At 42.7% G+C, this 22,080-nt stretch overlaps 1 protein-coding gene across 3 annotated transcripts in view; it reads left to right on the top strand.

The window, feature by feature from the left end:
* RSPO2 (R-spondin 2) overlaps positions 1–22,080 on the top strand; it is a 172,790-nt gene that overhangs the window by 80,501 nt on the left and 70,209 nt on the right. For all 3 annotated transcript variants that reach the window (XM_061607459.1, XM_061607454.1, XM_061607448.1), the window contains exon 3: positions 9,193–9,381. In XM_061607459.1, the coding sequence (XP_061463443.1) occupies positions 9,193–9,381 (189 nt within the window). The remainder of the gene's footprint in view (positions 1–9,192; positions 9,382–22,080) is intronic.

Below are 22,080 nucleotides of genomic sequence, written 5' to 3'. Positions count from 1 at the left end.
TTGTTGGGGGGTTTTTTGCTGATGTTTTATTGATATTATCTTGTAATGCTATATGTGAAATGGTGTTTTGAATTCCCCCTAATTTTTTTTAGTTATATTTTCAACTGTTATGTGATGGCAAACAAGTTTTTGTTGTATATTTTATCATTTATGTGGGTCGTGAATGGCTTTTAGTGCAGTCATGTAGAAAGGTGGTATGCAAATTAAACATTGAATGGAAAGAATTAAAATCTCTAGCTCTGGGTTCCCCAAGTGGTATCCCGCAGACACCACAGTGTCCTCAGACATCCCCCTTAGTGCCTGGGTGAGAATTCCACTGAATTCAGATTTAGCACTGGATTTTTCAGTGATCCACATATTCTCCATCTTTGTGGAGAGATCCTGTTTGTTCTTAATTTTAGCGAATTTCCCTTGACACTGGATTGCCCCCTTCTTCAATATATTGTTATTTGATTGATTTTACTCACAGCACATAAGAACTCCCTGCTGGATCAGGCCAATGACCCAGCATCCTGTTCTCAGACTGGCCAACTAGTTGCCCATGGGAAATCCAAAAGCAGGACCTGAGTGCAAAGTGCACTGTCCCCTCCTGAAATTTCCAGCGACTGATATTTGGAAGCATACTGCCTACACCTATGGGGGCAGAGCATAGCCAACATGGCTAGTAGCCACGGATAGCTTTTTCCTCCATGAATTTGAATAATCCTCTTTTGAAGCCATCCAAGTTAGTAGCTATAACTGCCTTTTGTGGGAGTGAATTCCATAGTTCAACTGTGTGCTGCATGAAGACTTTTTTTGGTCTGTGCTGAATCTTCCAGCATTCAACTTCATTGGATGTCTATAAGTTCTACTTCTGTGTGTGTGAGAAAAAACTTTTCTCTATCCACTTTCTCCATGCTGTGTATATTTTTATACACGTCTATCATGTCATTTCTTACTCATCTTTTCTCTAAACCAAAAAAGCCCCAAACATTGTGATCTCTTCTCATAGGGGAGTAGCTCCATCCCCTTGATCATTTTGGTTGCCCTTTTCTTAACCTTTTCTAGTTCTACAGTATTCTTTTTGACGTATGTGGCCGCATCATGGATTTGTATAACGGCATTATATCAACAGTTTTATTTTCAATACCTTTCTTAACGATCCCTAGCATGGAATTTATTTTTATCACAGCTGCTGCACACTGGGTCCACATCTTCATCTAGCTATCCACAACAACCCCAAAGTCTCATTCCCAGTCAGTCAGCTTCAGTTCAGACCGCATGAAGAGTGTACATTAAGATTTTTTGCTCCAATATGCATAGCCTTACACTGAACAATACAACAGTACAGGTCTGTTTGTCTGTTTCTCTCAGATAATCCAAGTTCCAGGGGGGAAGGAAGCAAGTCAAGCCTCTCTAGGCTTGCTTTCTAATCTCTGTAGTGTTAATTCACTAATAGGCAAATTATATTTCTCTCATTCATCTTAGAAATCTGTGTCAAATTTATTTTTATTAATTTCAAAGCCTTTTTATTGGTAAATGTCATATGGTGAAGACAGCTTCTTGTGTTTCAAACTGGAGGTTATGTTCTATTTCTATTTTGGGCGCATTAACAGTTAAGTGGGGTTACCCTTGAAAACGGTCCGGAAATTGCAACTGATACAGAATGCGGCGGCACGTTTGATTAAGAACAGCCGCCGCCGTGATCATATCACTCTGGTGTTGATAGATCTACACTGGCTACCAGTTGTTTACTGGGCCCAATTCAAGGTGTTGGTATTGACCTTTAAAGCCCTATACGGTTTCCGCCCAGTTTATCTGAAGGAGTGCCTCCAGCATCACCAATTATGCCGCCTGACGAGATCAGCCGCGCAAGACCTTCTCTCGGTCCCACCAGTTAGGACAGTGAGGCTGGTGCGGACCAGAGAGAGGGCATTTTCGACTGTGGCCCCCACCCTCTGGAATTCCCTTCCTTTCGATCTTCGCCATGCCCCTTCCCTGATAGGTTTCCGCCGGGCCTTGAAAACCTGGCTGTTCAGGCAGGCCTACGGGACCTCTGGGGTGGTTTAGTTTTAATACTGATATTATTAATTATTATTATGATTTTTGTGGTTTTATTGTATTTATTGATGAAATTGTACGTTGCCTAGAGTGGCCGTTGATTCGGCCAGATAGGCGACTCAGAAATAAAATTTATTATTATTATAAATCTGAAACTGCAGTTTGATGTAAAATCAGACTGATTACAATATGTTGCTACTTAAGCAATGACTGTGTTGGAAGAAACAAACTTGGCCTGCCCAAGATGCATGTTTTCAGCGTGCTATCGTTAAACTACTCCACTTAAGGAAGGTGGGCATGCTCAATTAAAAACATAGAGCATACCTAGAATTTTGCTAAAATATATTGCACCTCCCACTATTTTATCTTGTGCAAACTGAGACACTCCTCATGTCCATTGGAAACTATTCTGCAGAACAGTCAGTGCCATTATTTCACACTTGTTTTTGGAGCTTTTTTTTTTTAGTGTTGCAAAGTGTTGTTGTGCTTCACATATTCACGGAAACAGAAGCAAAAGAAAATGATTTACTATAGGAAATTTCACTAAAATTGCAAAGTAAATGAAACATATTTAAAATGACTAACTGAACTATATCAACTGTCTTAATATTGTTGCTTCCTCCCTGCTAAGACAAGACCACCACAGCACTTACCTTGTTTCTGTTATTTGGGCTGATTGCAGATGTTGCCCCACTCACCATATGCTCAGAGGCACGTTACCAAATTATTCCAAGCTATACAGGAAGTGGATTGGACTGTGAAAGACCAACCCAAATTGTGTTTGCATTTTGACAAATGTGTAGGGCAGTACAATATCTCAGAAAGGAGGTCAGGTCTCCTGCTCCCCTGGTGCATTCACTATAGCTTCCCAATTTCCCTGCTTTTTAAAATTTGATAGAAATATCTGTTGGCTATAGGTACGTTCTTAAACCACAAGGTTTTTTGCCTATTAGTGAATATCTCTGCTTTTTAATCTGGGAGGTAAGAAATGGGATCCTGTGCAAGTATGCTGAGAATGGATTGATCATTTGCATGCTTATTGAGTTCAGTGGGATTTAGTCCCCTGCAATCATGCTTAGGATAGGTGAAACTAACCACAGGGGATGGAGAAGGGAGCAGGCAGAAGGGAGAAGAGGAGGGCAGGTTTGATCATTTGGATGTTTTTATTGAGTTCAGAGGGATTTACTCCTGTGCAGTCATGCTTAGGATAGGTATAACTGACCATGGGGAGGGAAGCCTGGAGTGGGCAGGGGAGGAAGAAGAAGGAAGAGGGGAGGAGAGGAAGAAGGGAGGAGGAAGGGAGAGGAGAGGGGGAGAAGAGGAAAGGCAGGTCTGATTATTTGCATGCTTTTTAAGTTCAGTGGGATTTACTCTTGTGCAGTCATGACTAGGATAGGTACAACTGACCATGGGAGAGGAGGAGGGGGATGGGAGAGTAGAGGGAAGGTGGAATGGGGGAGATGACAGCAGAAGGAGTGGGAGGGGGAAGGGATTGGAAGGGAGAGGGAAGGGGCAAAAGGGAGATGATGAGAGGGAGGAGGAGGGGAGGGCAGGTTTGGACATTTGCATGCTTATTGAGTTCAGTGGGATTTACTCCTGTGCAATCATGCTTGAAAATGAAATGGACTGCCTTCAAGTTGATTCTGACTTATGGCAACCTTACGAATAGGGTTTTCATGATAAGCAGTATTCAGAGGTGGTTTACCATTGCCTTCCTCTGAGGCTGAGAGGCAGTGACTGGCCCATGCTCAGTCAGTGCGCTTCATGGCTGTGTGGGGATTTGAATCCTGGTCTCCCACATCATAGTCCTTGGATAGGTAAAACTGACCATGGGGAAGGGCAGAGGGGAGGGGAAGGAGAAGGAGAAGGAGAGGATTAGAAGGGGATGGGGAGGGGAAGGGAGAGGTGAAGGGAGGGGAGGGGAGAGGGGAGGAGGGGAGGGCAGGTTTCATCATTTGATGTTTATTGAGTTCAGTGGGATTTACTCCTGTGCCATCATGCTTAGGATAGGTGAAACTGATGTGGGGGAGGGGCAGGGGAGGAGGAGGAGGGCAGGAAGGGAGATTGGGTGGGTGGGCACTGGGCAGAGGCAAAGCCCCTTTCCTTTTCAAAAGGAAAACATTGTGAACAGTATCATTCTTTTTCAGGATTTCCTCCATCTTTTTATTCTACAGCAGGCACATGCAGCCTCCCACCCAAATTTAAGCCAAAACTGTCCCTGGCCACATCCATACCAGACCTTTATTTCACTTTACACATTCATGGCTTCTCCCAAAGAATCCTGGGAAATGTGTTAGTGAAGGGTGCTGAGAGTTGCTAGGAGATGCCCTGTTCCCCTCACAGAGCTTCAATCAGAGTGGCTGACTGTTAAACCCCTCTGGCCATTCGAGCTATGTCAGGGGAATAGGAGTCTCCTCTCAGCACCCTTCACAAACTACACTTCCCAGGATTCTTTGGGGGAAGCCCGGAATGTGTTTCAAGTTAAATAAAGGTCTAGTGTGGGTGTGGCCCCCTGATTAGGCAAGTCCAGCAGCTGTGAATCTGGCTTTTAGAACAGTGACAGTTGGTTCTTACTGAGCGTGCCCAGCATTATCATTGAGTTCAAGCCAAAATTTCTTAAATTAATTAAAAATCAGCCATGCATTTTTTTAACTTTTAAACTGCAGAAGATGTCAGAGTATGGGGCAAGGTCAGTAACAGATACTCTGTGAACATGGCTGATTTTTAATTAATTTCAACATATTATGGCAACTCTGACAGAAAAAAGTCCAAAAGGGGTCTGTAGTTTCTCTCTCTCTTTTTATGCTCTGAACTCTCAATTCTCTCTGACTGTTTTGTGTATCACCATGAACATTGAGAGGGTTGTTAAGCAAGCTTTTCTGAGTTCAGGACTATAAGCTTTGTAAGGTTTTGTTTTGAAATGAGTTTTTGGGAAGCATCAGAATGGCATGGGGGTATTTTCAATTTAATATTGCTGAATGCGCAAAATCCATGCTGACTATAGTATATAGCCACTCTTGTGGCTGCATAATATCACTATTTTGGGGGAGAAAAAAATTGGACCAATAAAAGCAACTGATGGTGGACAAACATGAGTCGATACCGCCTGTCAGGTCAGCATAATGCTTTCGAAGTGGTACCAGCCAACGGATCCCATTGCTAGTGTACACCAAGTGTCTGCCCCTCCCAATCTTTTTTTTTTTTAAAGAGGGTTTTTGTTTTTGTTGCTTGGGGTATTCTGCCTGGTTTGTTTTTTTGGGAGGGTTGCTTTTTAAGTCTGTGTTTATATGTTTTATGCGTAGGAGATTTACCTCTTTTTTTTGCGGCAGCAGGTTCTGAGAATCAGCAGTTTTTCTTCTGTGAAATTTGTGGTGTCCAGGAAAGTGCTTTGATTTCCAGACTGGGACCTCTATTCTACCTGTAGACATTTGGGTCACTGAACTGGCAGAAATTTCCAGCTGGAGGACCTGGCGAGTCCTGCCAGTTAAAGTAGTACACAATAACACTGGCCTAATAGGCAACTGCCTGATGTGTTATAAGACCACTTATTCAGCTCATATGCCCTGTTTCCTCCTTGTTTGATAAATATTCAGGTTTTGATGATGAATTGATGACAAGACTTGGTGGTTCCATCTGCTCAGTTTTGCTTTCCTTAACTGAAGATGTTTGATGTTGAAATTTCAGTGGTTAATGGATAAACATCATCAGCCTGAATAGCTCAGAGTGCACTAGAGACATAATAGGGATAAATATTGTGTCCAGAAATGAGGGCAGGGTAAAGGTTTTGAGAATGTCGGGAGGCTGCTTTGGCCTGTCTTTCTCTCACACAGACCATTCTGCCCGTTTCCCAGTTGAAAATGTTAACCAAGATAAATGCAGGTAGGAGATGGAAGGGAGGTTTAAAACCCCTCAGTCTTTTGGGATCAAAATGTTCTCATTTTTTCCCTTCCATGATTTTAAAGTGACATTTCCTTCGGGGTGTTGACATGTTCTATTCAATGAGTGTACAGTCTCTACCTGTAAAGTATATAGTTAAGTAGTTAAGCTGCACACTCATACAACTCACATGTAGCATTCAACCAATGTACAGTCTGTGTACCTCTGTCCGCAATAGCTGAGCTGTAAAAATCAACAAGTACATGCGTAAAGATAGTTTGGACCGGTCCGCAGTGTAATGTGGACAAGTCTATTGTGATATTCACTGGTCTGTCTAGCTCCATATTATCTACACTGAGTTGCAGGCAGGAGCCTTTCCCAACCCTACTTGGAGATGCCATAGCAAATGCCCATTAGTGGAAGGACCACAGCACAGTAGTAGAGACTTTGGTTTGCATGCAGGTGGTCCCAGGTTCAACCCCTGACATCTTCATGTAGGGCTGGGAGAGAACCTTGTCTGAAATCCTGGAAGGCCATTGCCAGTCATTGTAGGCAGTATTGAGCTAAATGGACCAATGGTCTGACTCAGTGTAAAGCCACTGATGTTCCATTGAGCAAGTGGTTTACATCTGGTTGGCTTGGATTCTGACAATACTTCCCCAAGGTAATGCTCAAAACTCACGAAGGCTGGAGGAGAGCTATATGGGGACCATGTAGCCTGCTGTTAATACGTATTCAAAGTCAGTAATCCATAAGCCTTTATTTTTGCAATGTCTGTCTTTAGTGTTTAGTCTTATCTAATGCTGGCTTTCATTTCCATTGATCTATTTATACTAAAATTTCACTTCATGCTTGGATGAATCTACTTTGTCTTCCTGGTGTGCATCTTAAACTCTTAAGACTTAAAGAATTTTCATTTCAAGATGCTGGCAGATTTCAAGGTCCCATTTTAAGATAAGGATTTATTGCAGGTCTAAGAGGCTGGGCTATATAGAAGTAAATTCAGTGATGGGAGCCTATCAAAAGTAAATTCAAAACTGTCATGTCCGTAGCCCACAAAAATGGCGTGAAAGTCATAGTCCTCTTTTTTGGTTGCTCCCCAGCAAATGGTCTTTAGCTGCAAACTTCCTTGGATCATGAAAGTTTAATATCCATCATGGCTGATAGCCTTTAATAAACACTACAAGAGTTTGTCAACTTATATGTAAAGCCACCTTCAACCCTCCATTTATGTTTGTTTTTCTCCTGAATACACAATAATAAGTTGGATTCAGATTAAGTCCTCATTTGCACTATATATTTAAAGCAGTATTATGCTACTTTAAATACCAAGAATCTTGGGAACGGAAGTTTGTTAAGGGGGCCGGGAATTGTAGCTCTGTCAAGTCTCCTAACAACCCTAAGTACCTTTAACCCTCTACAGTTCCCAGGATTCTTACTGCAGCAGATGAGGCTTCCAACCCCATTGAAATAATGAGAAATGTTAGTCCTGGCTTGACTTAATTCCATTTGATTATAGTGGGAACAAAGTTCAACCAACTTAGTCTAGATCCAGCCCACTATGTTTTTCTCGTGTTTAGCAGGGAAGAGAGGAAAATATCTTTTTTGAAATTACACTTCTCTTTAATTCCTGTGAATGGGCAGCGATCATCATCTGTCTTGCATACGGTGCAAAACCTGAGAAACTCAGAATCCTGTTTGGTTGGATGCTGGCTTTCCCATCTCCCCAGTGACAGCCCCCCTCCAGAGGCATCAGATAAAAATGGCTAGTTTGGGACATGTTTCTCTGTCTCTATCTGCCTTTGGCTAAAGCTGGTTGGGCTTGGATCCTGAGATTTTCCCATGTCAGTGGAGGCTGCAAGTCTATTGAACATAGTTAGGATTGCAGTAAATGGTAGCCTTACCTAGGAAAACCACTGGTTTAATTTCCTTTTAGATAACTGCTGTCTCTCTCTCCTTGCTTTATATGGAATTGTTTGAATAAAAGACTTCAACTGGAAGTGACCAAGCATTCTGCAAACTAGGGATCTCATTCACCTAGCCCCCAAGCTAAAGAGAGGTGAAAAAATGAAATGGAGTGCCTTCAAGTCGATTCCGACTTATGGGCAACCCTATGAATAGGGCTCTCATTCAGAGGTGTTTTACCATTGCCTTCCTCTGAAGCTGAGAGGCAGTGACTGGCCCAAGGTCACCCAGTGAACTTCATGGCTGTGTGGGGATTCGAACCCTGGTCTCCCAGGTCATAGTCCAACACCTTAACCACTACACCACACTAGCTCTCTAAAGAAAGGTAATAATGGGGAAATCACAGCTTGGACTCTTTCTGCCTCTAAGCAGGCAAGAGTTTGCTAATAGCCTCCTCTCCTTGGATCTCTATAAATCACTGGGTTTATCCCACCAATTTAGGGTGTTGAAAAAAGGGAAGTGGTCAAATCAAACAACAGGAAGGGTGGCTCTCAGCTTTTTCCTGCCTTGCCAGAAAGGTTGGAGGGTGTGTCTTCTACTAGTTTAGCATATCTATTAAACTAGGTGCTCAGTTCTTGCAGCAGAAGACTAGCTAGAGACTAAGCTGCTTTACTCCAGTCATCAACTCTTACCATCCCAACCAGCAGAATCCACTCCCTGATACTTTCTTGTTACCGATGCTACTTAGGATTGAAGGGAAAAAAACGTTACCATAACATCTTTCACAGATACAGATTTTATTTGTGGTCATTTTATTCTAACTAGAATAGGATAGTTACAAGAATTTTTGGGTGACATGTTCCAATGGAAAGATTGCTCTCTTAATTTCAGTTTGCAAATTAAAATCAATATTATGACAAACTAAATGATCTCAGGTTTAGGCTGTGAGCGCGGGGGGGGGGAGCGTGGATGGTCTCATGCCAAATTAAAAGCCTTTTCCCTCATTTGAACCCAGTTCTTACTGTTGCTGCTTCTATCTGTATGGAGAAAGCATAAAACAGCCCACTGGGCTCACCCAGTAGTGCTATGCCTAGTTTTATTTTGTTCTCCATCTGCATTTGATAGTATGCATCTTTATGAATACTTTTTTGCTTGTTTAACTATGCCACACGGCACAAGAAAAAAATGGAATGTTCACTTCCAAAGCAAACTGGAAGTGTCTGTTTCGCTATTAGGTCTGCCCAAGGTTTCTTTGCCCTCTAGTTTTTTCTTTCTTTCTCTAAGGTGGTTTTTAAAGGGAAGATAAATAATGTCACATCCTTATTTTTCTGTTCTAATACTGTTGTCGTTGTCTTCTTTTTAATTTCACAGCTAACTATGGACCGAATCCAATTTGCAAAGGTTGTTTGTCTTGCTCAAAGGACAATGGATGCATCAGATGTCAGCATAAGTTCTTCTTCTTTCTGCGAAGAGAAGGAATGAGACAATATGGGGAATGCTTGAATTCCTGCCCACCAGGGTACTACGGTCTCCGAGCCCCAGACATGAACAGATGTTCAAGTGAGTTTTTGTTCTTGTGTGAGTGATTTAAAAATCTGCAATTCATTCGCCAACAACATAACTTTTAAAATGATAGAGTGGAGAACATAAAAATGATACCTTTGTAGGCAATGGCATTATTTTATAAGCATTCTTTCCTAAAGGAATCTCCAGTTAGCTCATCTGCTATATATTTTGGACAGTAGTTTGTTTGCCATGCATTTGGACACCTCAAGATACTGTGAACAATTTTTGCATGGCAGTTCCTGAAATCAAGGAGGAGGTTTTCATCTATGTTTGGATTAGGGATGGCTGAGAATTTCAATTCAGTTCACATTTCAAGCAGAATTTATCAAATTCGCAATTTCCGAAACAATATGAGAACCAAAACACAACCATCCTTTGAAATTCGCATATATTAGAATTTTGAGATGCAATTCGCCAAATAAACAACATTTACAAAAATCCATATATTAAGGGGAAAGTGTGCATAAAATGAACTGCGACAATGTACTGGATGAGGGCTAATAAACTGAGGCTCAATCCAGACAAGACTGAGATGCTGTTAGTGGGTGGTTCTTCTGACCGGATGGTGGATGTCCAACCTGTCCTGGATGGGGTTACACTCCCCCTGAAGGAGCAGGTTCGTAGCTTGGGGGTTCTCCTAGAATCATCTCTGTCACTTGAGGCTCAGGTAGCCTCGGTGGCACGGAGTGCCTTCTACCAGCTTCGGTTGGTGGCCCAGCTACGCCCCTATCTGGACATGGATAACCTGGCTTCAGTTGTCCATGCTCTGGTAACCTCCAAGTTAGATTACTGCAATGCACTCTACATGGGTCTGCCTTTGAAGACGGTTCAGAAACTGCAGCTTGTGCAAAATGCAGCGGCCAGATTGGTAACAGGAACCAGACAGTTTGAACATATAAAACATATTCTGGTCTGCTTGCATTGGCCGCCTGTATGTTTCCAAGCTTGATTCAAGGTGCTGGTTTTAACCTATAAAGCCTTACATGGCTTGGGACCACAATACCTGTTGGAACGCCTCTCCCAACACGAACCCACCCGTACATTACACTCAACATCAAAGGCCCTCCTCCGGGTGCCTACTCGGAGGGAAGGTGGAAGTCTGGCAACAAGGGAGACGGTCTTCTCAGTGGTGGCCCCCAAGTTATGGAATGATCTCCCTGATGAGGCATGCCTGGCACCCACACTGTTATCTTTTCGGTGCCAGATCAAGACTTTTCTCCCAGGCATTTTAGCATATGTTTTAATTGGCTTTTAAATATGTTTTTAAATTTGTATATTTGTTTTTATGTTTTAATTGTTGTAAACAACCCAGAGAGCTTTGGCTATGGGGTGGTATGCAAATGTAATTAATAATAATAATAATAAAAATACATGAGTGAAATAACATGCAAAAGGCCATGAAATGATGAGAAATGGCTTGCAAAAATGTGTTTATTTGAAGAAATTCACACTAAAATGGTGGAGCATTTTCATGAGGATTTAAAAACAACAACACAGATTGCTGTAGAAATGTAGAGAACTGAATTTAGCATTGGAAAAATGAGAAACTGAGAGAAGCGAAACAGACAGATCTTTCTATCCCTAGTTTGGATACAGTTGGATGTCATTTTGAATCAAGATGGTAGAGTGAACTTTTCAAAACTGCACTTTTTTTCCCCTTAGAATTCTCAAGCAACGCATGGTACAAGGCTGCTAGCATGAAATAATCTGTAAGGTTATTATCTGGTGGGCCTTCCTTTTCTTTCTTCCCTTAGGTCAGGGATGGGGAACCTGTGCCCCTTCCGATGTTGCTGGACTACAGCTCCCATCATCCTTGACCATTGGCCATGCTGCCTGGGGCTAATGGCAGTTGGAGTCCAACAAAAACGGAGGGGCGCAGGTTCTCTACCCTTGCCTTTAGGTAGAGTAATTCTCTGAAACAAACCTCTCCCATGGTTATTGGAACAGAATAAGTAATGGAATTACTTATAAAAATGTAGAAGTGCTGATATATTTTTGAGCTCAGAATTTGTTCTTTCTATTGCTCTGGGCAGAATAGATGCACCTGTTATCTCTTCTGTTCTGGTAGTCACTGTACATTAAGCCCGGCTGTTGTGCAACTTCAGTTTCATTTCAGTAGGATCTTGCCCCATTTTGTGTTCATTATTTACGTTACCGTTTTGTTTATCTTGGTTCCAGTGCTAAGTATGTGCTCATGTTTTGAAATGTCATTTTGGCATGAAGAACTAAATTCTATTTCTAGAACCTCTTGCTTAACTTGAAAAAAGCAACAAAAAGCCCTTTTGTTGTTTTCCAAGATAGGCTTGCAGTTCTGCACAAATACCCATGCACGTCAATGTGTCTTGAACTTGGGTAGCTTTGTGCTTGCTAATTTATACACATACTCAGAATTAAAGCCTACTGCGTCTAGTGGGACTTATGCCTTAGTAAGTGTGTTTTGTACTGCAGCTGAGGTTCATTCCTTTTTTTGTACTGAGGTCTTCAGCTGAAGTTCAGCTCGTTAACGTGCACTGTATGATGGCATGAAAACTCACTTCTCAAAAAACTACTGAAATACTTGAGGTTTTCGTACTTTCTGTTTAAAGCACAAAGTATTCGAGCTTTCATGGTGTTGGAAAATGGATATGTAGGGTTGTAGCCAGTGCTAATCCTACATAGAATAGACCCAATGATATGAATGAACATGACTAACTTTTCTTTCAATGGGTTTACACTGAGTAAAATGTAGTTGGATACACTGAGTTGTGTCCAATTTTAGTCATTCTCAAGAGTAGATCCATTGAAATTGATGGACTATTTAAGTCCATTAATTTCAGTGGTTCTGTGGCTGAGTGAAAATGCATATTCTGTGGAGGTTCTTGGAGGCCAGTCATTGGCCTTGGGAATGGCACCTCCCTCTGGGTCAGCAGGCGGGGTCCATTTCCGATGACTTCACCCTAGGGGAGAGGCCATCCCGCTCTCTACAGACCGACCGGCCCTGCTTGCTGCAGTGTTCAGTTGGGTCCTGCTGAGCTCCATAAATGTCTCCAGTTTCCTCCTTCTCTTCCTTCCCCTCCTCCTCCCACCATTCCCTCCCTCGTCTTCCCAGTCATCCCCAGAGCTGAAGAAGAGCCATGGCAAGGGCCACAGATGCTCTTCTACATCTAAACACAAAACCAAGGGGGAAAGGGTTAGGAAAAGGAGACATAGTAAGGCAGTGGTGACTGCTTTGGGACTACTTTCAGATTCAGAGGGGCAGTACTCTTCGGAGGACAGGGAGGAGGGGGAGCTTTCAGAGGAAGAGTTGGAAGACCTGCCTTCCAAGGGCAGGCTTTTCCAGGCTGAATTTTTTCCACCCTTAGTAGCTAAGGCTAGGCGGATCCTGGAACTCCCTGAAGAAAATGAGAAGAACCTGGAAATGTCAACACCCTCTACTTCAAAAGGTTCCAGATCTGCTTTTCCGGAGGGTCGACCACGAATGGCCAGCCTTCCGTTTCCGAATTCCTTTAATGTTTTGTGGAAGCAGGAATGGGCGAATCCCACAAAACATAAACCGATGCACAGGCTTGTCGACAAGCACTACTCCTTCCCAGTCAAAGTGATGGAACAGTTGAGAACTCCAGCTGTGGACCCACCCGTGGCTGCCTTATCTTCATCATCGGTCATCCCGTTAGAGGGAGAAGGGGTCCCCAGGGACTCTTGCGACAAGTGTGTGGAAGTGATACTGAGAAGGGACTTTGAAGCAGAGGCAGATGCATTCCGGGCTTCTGCAGCTACATCGGTGATGGGAAGGGCTTGCATGCTCTGGGCAGAGGAGCTCGTGTCCAGAGAGGATGTTCCCAAAGACATTAAGGACGGGCTGAAGAAAATCTCTATAGATCAGCTTTTCAAGCAGATGCTTCCAGGGATGCCCTGCAGTTCAATGCTAGAGCAATGGCAGCCAGCACAGTAGCACGTCGCAACATCTGGCTACGAAGCTGGGAGGTGGATCTGGGTGCCCAGAGTCGTTTGGCAAGTTACCCCTTTAGCGGGTCCAGGTTATTTGGGGGACCCTCTGGATAAGGTGCTGGTGGAAACAAGAGACAAACAGAAAGCCCTCCCAAATGCCAAGAAGGACGACCGCAAGTACAGGCAGTGTGGGCAGAAACAACAACATACAGATGGGTTCACAAAACTGTTTCTTATGAATACTCCTTGGAGTTCTCTAAACAAGGGAGAGATTCATAGCCACACCAAGGTCCAGGAATCCACACAAACACCTGAACTTTACAGCGGCCATCAGTCACCTGTTGGCGATACAAGCAATAGAATCTGGCCTGAGTCAGGAACAGGGGAAAGGGGTGTATTCAATTTTCTTTCTAGTTTTGAAAAAAAATCAGAGTACCAAAGCGATACTCAGTCTCAAGTGGCTCAGCAAGAAGGTGGCCTACAAACGCTTCCAGATGGAAACGCTGAAGTCCATCTCGGAGGCCATTACTCAGAATGACTGGATGGTGTCCATAGACCTGTCAGAGCCCTATCTTCCTTTCCCTATCCACAGGGAGCACAGAAGATTCCTGCGCTTCTGCTACGGTCAGAACCATATTCAGTACAGGACACTTCCCTTTGAGCTCACCTCCTCCCCCAGGGTTTTCACAAAGGTCCTGGTGGCTCTGGTGGTGCATCTGAGAACTCTGGGGGTGAGGGTGCACCCTTATCTAGACAACCTACTGGTCAGGGCACCGTCTAAAGTTCAGTGCCAGAAGGATGTGGAAACCCCTCTGGAGTGCCTTCAGAAACATGGGTTTGTGATAAACTTGGACAAGAGCATGTTGGTACCATCACAGGTGATTTCGGATCTGGGGGTGGTGATAGATTCAAGGAATGTTGTGCGGAATGGACCTCCTGATAAGATGGTATCTCCAGGAGGCCCTCACCTGCAGAGCGCAGTGATTGACTGAGTATATAAGGGATAAGACGGTCTTTCAGGTATCCTGGTCCCAAGCTGTATAGGGCTTTGTGCACCAAGACTAGAACCTTGAACTTGGCCCGGTAGCAAATGGGCAGCCAGTGCAATTCTTTCAGCAGTGAGGTGACATGATGGTGATACCCTGCCCCAGTGAGCAGTCTTGCTGCTGCATTTTGCAACAGCTGCAGCTTCCGGACCAACCTCTTGGGCAGCCCCACATAGAGCGCAATACAGTAATCCAGCCTGGAGGTTGCCAGGGTATGGACAACAGTGGTCAGGCTATCCCGGTCCAGAAAGGGCCGCAGCTGTCTTACCAGCTCAAACTGGTAAAAGGCAGTCCTAGCCACGGAGGTCACCTGGGCCTCTAGTGACAAAGATGGATCCAGGAGCTCCCAGACTACGGACCTGCTTTTTCAGAGGGAGTACAACCCTATCCAAAGCCGGCAACTGACCAATTATCTGAACTTGGGAACCACCAACCCACAGTGTCTCCTTCTTGCTAGGATTGAGACTCAGTTTATTGGCCCTCATCCAGCCCACCACCGAGTCCAGGCAGCAATCCAAGGCTTGCACAGCCTCTCCCGATTGAGATGTTACAGAGAGATAGTACTGGGTATCATCACCATACTGCTGACACCTCGCCCCAAATCTCCTGATGACCACTCCCAAGGGCTTCATATAGATGTTAAACAGCATGGGAGACAAGATGTTACTTTGCGGCACCCCACAGCCCAACTGCCAGGGGGCTGAAAGACAATCACCCAATGCTATTCTCTGAAAATGACCTTGGAGATAGGATCGAACCACTGTAAAACGGTGCCTCCAATACCCATCTCACCAAGTCAGCCCAGAAGGTTACTAATACTAATATGGTGCCAATGGGGCGATCAACTAGAGCGTGGGGAGCTCCAGCTGCTGCGCTCCACCTGACAGCGCTTGGCCTCTGAAGCTCCCCACTCTTCTTCTGATCGTGCGCTACAGCTCATCAGCTGTAGCACGCGATCAGCTGTAGCGTGGGGAGCTCTAGCTGCCCTCTCCAGCTGACAGCAATCAGCTGTAGCGTGGGGAGCTCTAGCCGCTGCGCTCCAGCTGACAGTGATCAGCTGTAGCTTGCGATCAGGTGTAGTGCGGGGAGCTCTAGCCACCACGCTCCAGCTGACAGCGATTAGCTGTAGTGCGTGCTATGCCCCACTTTATGGTGGGTTTCACTTTTTAGTGGGGGCCTGGAACATAACCCTCCATATAAGTGGGGCCCTACTGTACTTGAAAGATTGTCATGCAGAGGAGAGTCAGGATCTCGATCGGCCCAGAGTGCAGGACACAGAATAATGGGCTCAAGTTACAAGAAGCCAGATTTCAATTGAACCTCAGGAAAAACCTCCTAACGATAATAGGGGTATGACAATGGAACCAATTACCTGGGGAGAGGGTGGGGCTGGAAGCATTCAAGAGGCAGCTGGACAGCACTTGTCGGGTATGCTTTAAGTTGGATTCCTGCACAAAGCAGGTGGTTGGATTTGAAAGCCTCATTGGCCCCTTCCAACTCTACTATTCTATGATTCTAGACTGAGGAGCAAGATCAGAACTAGAGATGTGAAGGCCCAGAAAAAAATGGAAAAATTCAGGAAAAAAATGTTTTTTTTCGAAGCAGTTTTTGTTTTGTTTTTTCTGAAAAAATGAAAAAAATTGGGAAAATGGGTTATGGAATGTTTTATTTTAGCATGATAAATAAAATGTTTCATTGAATTTTGCCCCCACTTTTCTCAGTTCTTTTTATGGGAATGGTTGCTTTCTGTCTGCTTGACACTGTGGAGGACTAGCAGAGACATAAATAATTTTCTTTGTTATTAATGTTGATGGTTTCTTCTGTGTTCTTTTGTTTGCTGCCTGCTCCTCATAAACTGGCAAAATGAAAGGGGTTCCTTACAGTTCAGGATCTGGTAGATCCATTTGTTATAAAAAAATGTAAAAATTAAAAAAAATAAATTCAATTTGTAATAATTGTTTGAATAAAATATACTTTTAATATATCAAATGTGATACTTTTATGCCAGACCAACTTGTACATAACTACGTTTTATGTTCCTGAAGTAACAAAGTGACTTTCAATCTCTGAAAAGTGCTAATATTGCATTTTTTCAATTTTTCTGAAAATTTCTGGTTTTTTTCTGGAAAAAAAGGGGGGGCAGTTTTTTTCCATGGCTTCAAACTTTCTTGAAATTTTACATCTCTAATCAGAACTGGCAGCTTTATACAGCTAAATATAATCCTGTTGGCTCTTTGTGTCACCTGACTCCTTTTGACCAATAGCTGCAATATTGGAGCCCTGGCTAGTGGCACTGGGGCTGAACAGAAATAGAAGGCCCAGCTTTGCAGCTTCAGTTGTGGGCTGCCCCCCCATCTGTAAAGTTTGGGCCAATATTTGAAAATGGGGAGGAGTTGGAAATGCTTCCGTGCATTGCGTAGGCCAGGGGTGACTCTCCAGATGTTGTTGGACTTCACCTCCCATCATCCTTGATGATTGGGTATGCTGGCTAGGGCTGATGGGAACTGGAGTCCAAAAATGTCTTGAGGACCACAAGTTCCTCTGATCTAATTTATTTCAGTTTACACTTGGTTGCGAGTTGGAGCACAGCTCTGGATCAAAGGGATCACACAATTACTCAGTCTTCCCCTTTACCTTCTTGCATTGTGCTGGGACTGGCTTCTTCTGCAGATGCAAAAATTGCAAACAGCCTCAGAAGAAGTAATTCAGTATGCTGTTGAGTTTTTGGGAGGTGGGGGAGAGACTATTTCAGCACAACTAGAGGTGTGGTGGTGGTGATGATTAAATTTGTATTCTACTCCTCCTTCCAAAGGAGCCTAGGGTGGCAAACATAAGAAAACAATTTAACAGCAGCAAAAAGAAAAGCATTCTGAAAACAGCTTAAAACATTATAAAACACAGTTACAGTTTTAAAACATTCTTCCATTCAGTGATCTCCAGCTTGCCAGGAAACAGGTGTTGCTGAAGCATAACACATAGCAAGACCAACAGTTCCATTCTTTGGCAAGTTATCATGGTGGTACAGAGAGAAACCCATGTGGGTTCTGGTGATAGAGTCACCCATTTGAGATCTCTGCTTATAATGATCACCAAGGATCTTTTTTTTTTAAAGAAAACATCCAGAAGCTCTCTTGTTCAGCACCCTGTATATTCTATATGCAAAATACCTCTGGCAAATGCCTCTCTACCTTTTTATTGAAAATTGTGTTGGGGAGGAAGTATAGCTTCGGGGAAGAGCACACAAGTGGGACCTGCTGCAAAGTTTTGCAGTGTATTCTCACCTCCTAACAGAAGTGCTCCTGTTCAGGGTTCTAGCCGTGGTCTCCTTCAGAATGCTATAACTGTAAGAAGCTTATGCAAGGCATTGAATTCCCCCGCACCGCTGCCAATTTTCAGGTTTTCTTTTCCAGTTGTCACCTGTTAATTGCCATTTACATTTCATGGCATGATGAGAAGAGCCTTAGCAAGATTTGGGCCCTCATATTCCCCCTCCCTCTTCTTCTCTGGCACAAGTGCAAAGGAGACATTGGAAGCTGCTGAATTTGTTTTAGATCAACTGCCATTTAGCATGTCAGATGAACCCTTAACTATGATTAATAACTGGTTTCATAAACTATGGTTTGAAGTTGGTTTGTTTCCATTAACCATACTTAAGATCAACCACAGTTTGTAAGGATTTAGACAGCATGGATTGGCAAGCAGTGATTAATCCAAAATATATGAAAGCTTCCAAACTCCTCCTTACGGCTACCCTGGAGGGGGGGAGCGCACTTGCACGAGGCTTGCTGCAGCTCATTCTTGTAACACTTTGCTTAGCGTTTAGTGTTGCATATCCAAACCAGCTCAGTCTTGTCTTTTTATCTCTGATCTCTGTGGCCCTGTTTTGTAGTGTCTCTGTCTTAACCAACATGATACTGCAAGTTATACAAAACTCTGCACTGCTATCTTTCATACATTTTCAAAATACACAAATAAATATAAACTTCTTCTTCCCTGGTTTTGGATGCCCTTTCTGACTCTGAACATTTTTTGTCTGTTGCTCTGACATTGTTTTTGCAGTTTAAAAATAGTTTTGGCTAGATTCAAAATCCCTACTGATTGTTGTGGAAGAGGGTCTTAGGCAAGTTCAGTGTAAAATGCCTGCCCTATTAATATGTTAGAGAACAAGAAATCTTCAACCCTTTTAATTTCTGGAATGTTTTCCCATTTGCAATAGAAAAGTGCTTGAACCTGTATATCTTAGGGAAAAACATAGATTGAAAAGGGTTACTCTTGCCAAACATAACACTGTAAATGCCACGCAGCGGCTCTAGAATTATGAAAAAAAATGTGCATTTTCAAAACTAATTTTCTTCGCTAGCTATGATCTAGACATCTCAAATTTGCAAGACTGTTTAAAGATTTATTTTTCCCCTAGTTGCAATGTGTTTTGTAATTTCATCCCTAAAGCATCCCTTTTTTGCTAGGTTGAAGGAAAACTAATTGCCCTCAAAAGCAGGGGTAGCCAATGTGGTGCCCTCCAGATGTTGTTAGACTCTAGTTCCTCATTATCCCTAACCATTGCCCTTGCTGGCTGGGGCTGATGGGAGTTGGAGTCCAACAACATCTGGAAGGCACCACATTGACTCCAATGCAACAGGATTTCTTTCTTTAGATTTTGATCAGTGTGTAGTAGGGGCTTTGATCTGCCACAGTGACAGACCCGGCAGATGTTTTTCATCCTTTTGAGTCCTACAAAGGTGTTTTCAATAGAAAATATTTCAGGTCCAAACCTCAGGCATGGAGTGGAGCTATATAGGGTAGTATTTAGTGCTAGTCCTATTCAGAGCCGAACCATTACAGTTAAAGAACCTAAGTTAGTCATGTGTATTGACTTTAATGGGTCTGCTCTGATTAGGACTAGCATCGAGTACCACCCTGTGTAGCTGCACTCCAGGCCTGAAGTTTGGACTTGAAATATTTGTTGCTGTTGTGGTTGCTGAAAACACCTTTGCAAGACACAGAAGGATACAAAACATTTGACTACCTTAGGTTCATTAATTTCAGTGGATCTTCTCTGAGTAGGAGTTCATTGAAAACAACCCATATGGTACCTGGAGTTGGGAGTGCCTACAATCAACCCTACAACTTCTATGACCATGTGTTTTTAAAAAATACTTCATAAACTGCTTGTTGTAGTGAGTATGGGGCTTGGAACTTGTTCAGGCTCTGGCCTCGTGTGGTGGTTTCTTTCTCCCTTTCTCACCTGTACATACTTTTGTTTCACCGTTCCTGCAAGAGCTAATAGAGGTATGCATGGAGCCAGATCCAATGCCGGTTGAGTGCAAAAAATGTACCAAGCTTAGAAATTTTGATTGGTGACTGTACCAACCCTGGTTATTCCATGGGCCCTTGGAGAACAGAGGACATTTTTGAAGAGTTAGTCCATGGTTTACTTTTAAATTAACCAGGTGTATCATCATTCGCACAAATATCTGTATGCATGTACAGAATCTTTGTACCTGTGTACAATATAACATGTGAACAGCCCTATTTTTGAGGAGTTTAGTCCACATGTTTCCTTTCAAATTCACCAGTTGTACAATCATTCACACAAACACCTGTACTTGCGTACGCACTCCTTGTACCTGTGTACAGCATGATGTGTAAACAGCCCTTTAGATTGCCTTTAAAGGGAATTAGACAAATTCATGGACAATATGCTTACCAGTGAATACTAATCAAAATGACTATATACAAGCATTTTTGTTTAAGAAGGTTTTCTCTGAGGTATAATCCAGTGATTTATGGAATTTCAATGGTATATCTGAAGAAATTGTTGTAATTTTTAGAATTTGTAGATATGGTTTTATTGTTTTTGGAGTTCATTGAAGTGATTTTATTGTTTTTATATCTTGTGCTTTTGTGTTTCATTCTGTTTTCATCTTGTATACCACTTTGATGGCTTTAGGCTATGAAGCAATCTATAAATTTGTTACATAATACCTCCTGGATTAGGCTTCATCTGTGCTATACATTTATTTAAAGAAACATTATGCCATTTTAAACAAACATGGCTTCCCCCAAAGAATCCTGGGAACTGCAATTTGTTAAGGGTTCTGAGAGACCCTTATTTCCCTTGTACAGCTACAATTGCCAGATTTCCCTGGGAAGAAGAATTGACTGCTAAACCACTCAGAGAACTGGAGCTGTGTGAGGGAGATGGGTTCTCTTAACTGTCAGCATCCATAACAAACTACAGTTCCCAGTATTCTTTGGGAGAAGATATGACTTTTTAAAAGTGGTATGATCCCGCTATATGATAATATAGAGCAGATGGAGTCTTAGAGGCAGCCGCCTCTGAATACAACAGGAGAGGGGTATTGTCCTCATGTCCTGATTGTGGGCCTATCTTGGAATCTGGTTGGCCACTGTGGGAAACAGGATAATGGACTACATTAGCCTTTAGTCTGATCCAGCAGGGCTCTTCATATGTCCTTAACTTGCACATCCATACTTTTATCAGTAGTTAGTAAGTTTCTCCTTAGGCTGTTTTACTTTTAACTGCTTCACAATTCACTCACACAGTGGAGGCTGGTGGCTCCTATGTCAGTGCAGCAGTGAATCCACTCTGGGTTTTAGTCTGAACTTTCAAGGAGCTGTTCAAGGCACCGAACACCTTGGACAGCTCCTTAAAAGTTCGGACTAAAACCTGGAGCGGATTCCCTGCCCTACTGACATCAGAGCCACTAGCCTCCACTGCACTTGCAGTATACTAAAAAGACTGCAAATCAGAGGAGGTTTCCTTCCTTCCTCCTGTTTCCTCTTAATTAGTGATTTTGTTGCATTGTTTGAGATTTCCTTTCTTTTTGTTCCTCGTATTTTAAACTATATTTCAAAATGAAGGCAATGATACAGAGGGCAAGAGGTGCCTGAGCGCAGCCACTGGATTATAGAAAAATGCCATAATATAAAACATCTTAGCATTTTGAATTATTTTTGGATAAGTATGTTATCTAGCTTTCCTTTTTGTGATGTCTGGAAATAGCTATTATTTGAGTATTTTATATTTTCTTTTTATATGTAAATACCTTCAAGTACTTCCCACCTCCCCCCCAAAAAAAAGAATGGAAGGAAAAGAAAAATTGAATTAAATATATAGATGTTTGAACCACTTCAGCTGCAATCCTGTACACACTTATCTGGAAGTCCCATTGAACTCAAATGGGCTTACTTTTGAGTAGACTTTCATAGGATTGCATTGTTAGAAATTAATGTGTGACCAGCTTGAAAAATAGTGCAAGACAATTTTTAAATTAAATAAAATAAATAAAATAAATAAAAACCTTCAGAACTCAGAAATGCCTATTCTAAAGAATGCATCAGAATGTAAGCATCATGTAATGTGCATATTCCAACGGTAACTCCCTCTGAATATAGAGGTCCCATTTTTAGCTGTCATGAGTACCATGACAATAGTTCATGCCCAGGGTTGGAATCAGATGCTATGAAAGTTAGGATGCTGCAAAAAAAAAAAAATCATATCCCATGTTGAGGTTTCCTCCTTCCCCTCTGAAACATGTAGTTATATTTACCCCATTTACATCATGTTGTCAGTTTCTCCTCTTCAACCATTAGCCAATAAGGTACCCTCCAGATATTGCTAGAGTACAACTTCCATAAGCCCCAGTGGGCATGAGCAATCATCAGAGATTATGGGACTTGTCGTCCAACAACATCT

The sequence above is a fragment of the Rhineura floridana genome, chromosome 1, assembly GCF_030035675.1.
Source record: "Rhineura floridana isolate rRhiFlo1 chromosome 1, rRhiFlo1.hap2, whole genome shotgun sequence".
Classification (NCBI taxonomy): domain Eukaryota; kingdom Metazoa; phylum Chordata; class Lepidosauria; order Squamata; family Rhineuridae; genus Rhineura; species Rhineura floridana.
The sequence above is the reverse complement of the archived record's forward strand: the minus strand, read 5'-3'. Positions and strand labels throughout refer to the sequence as shown.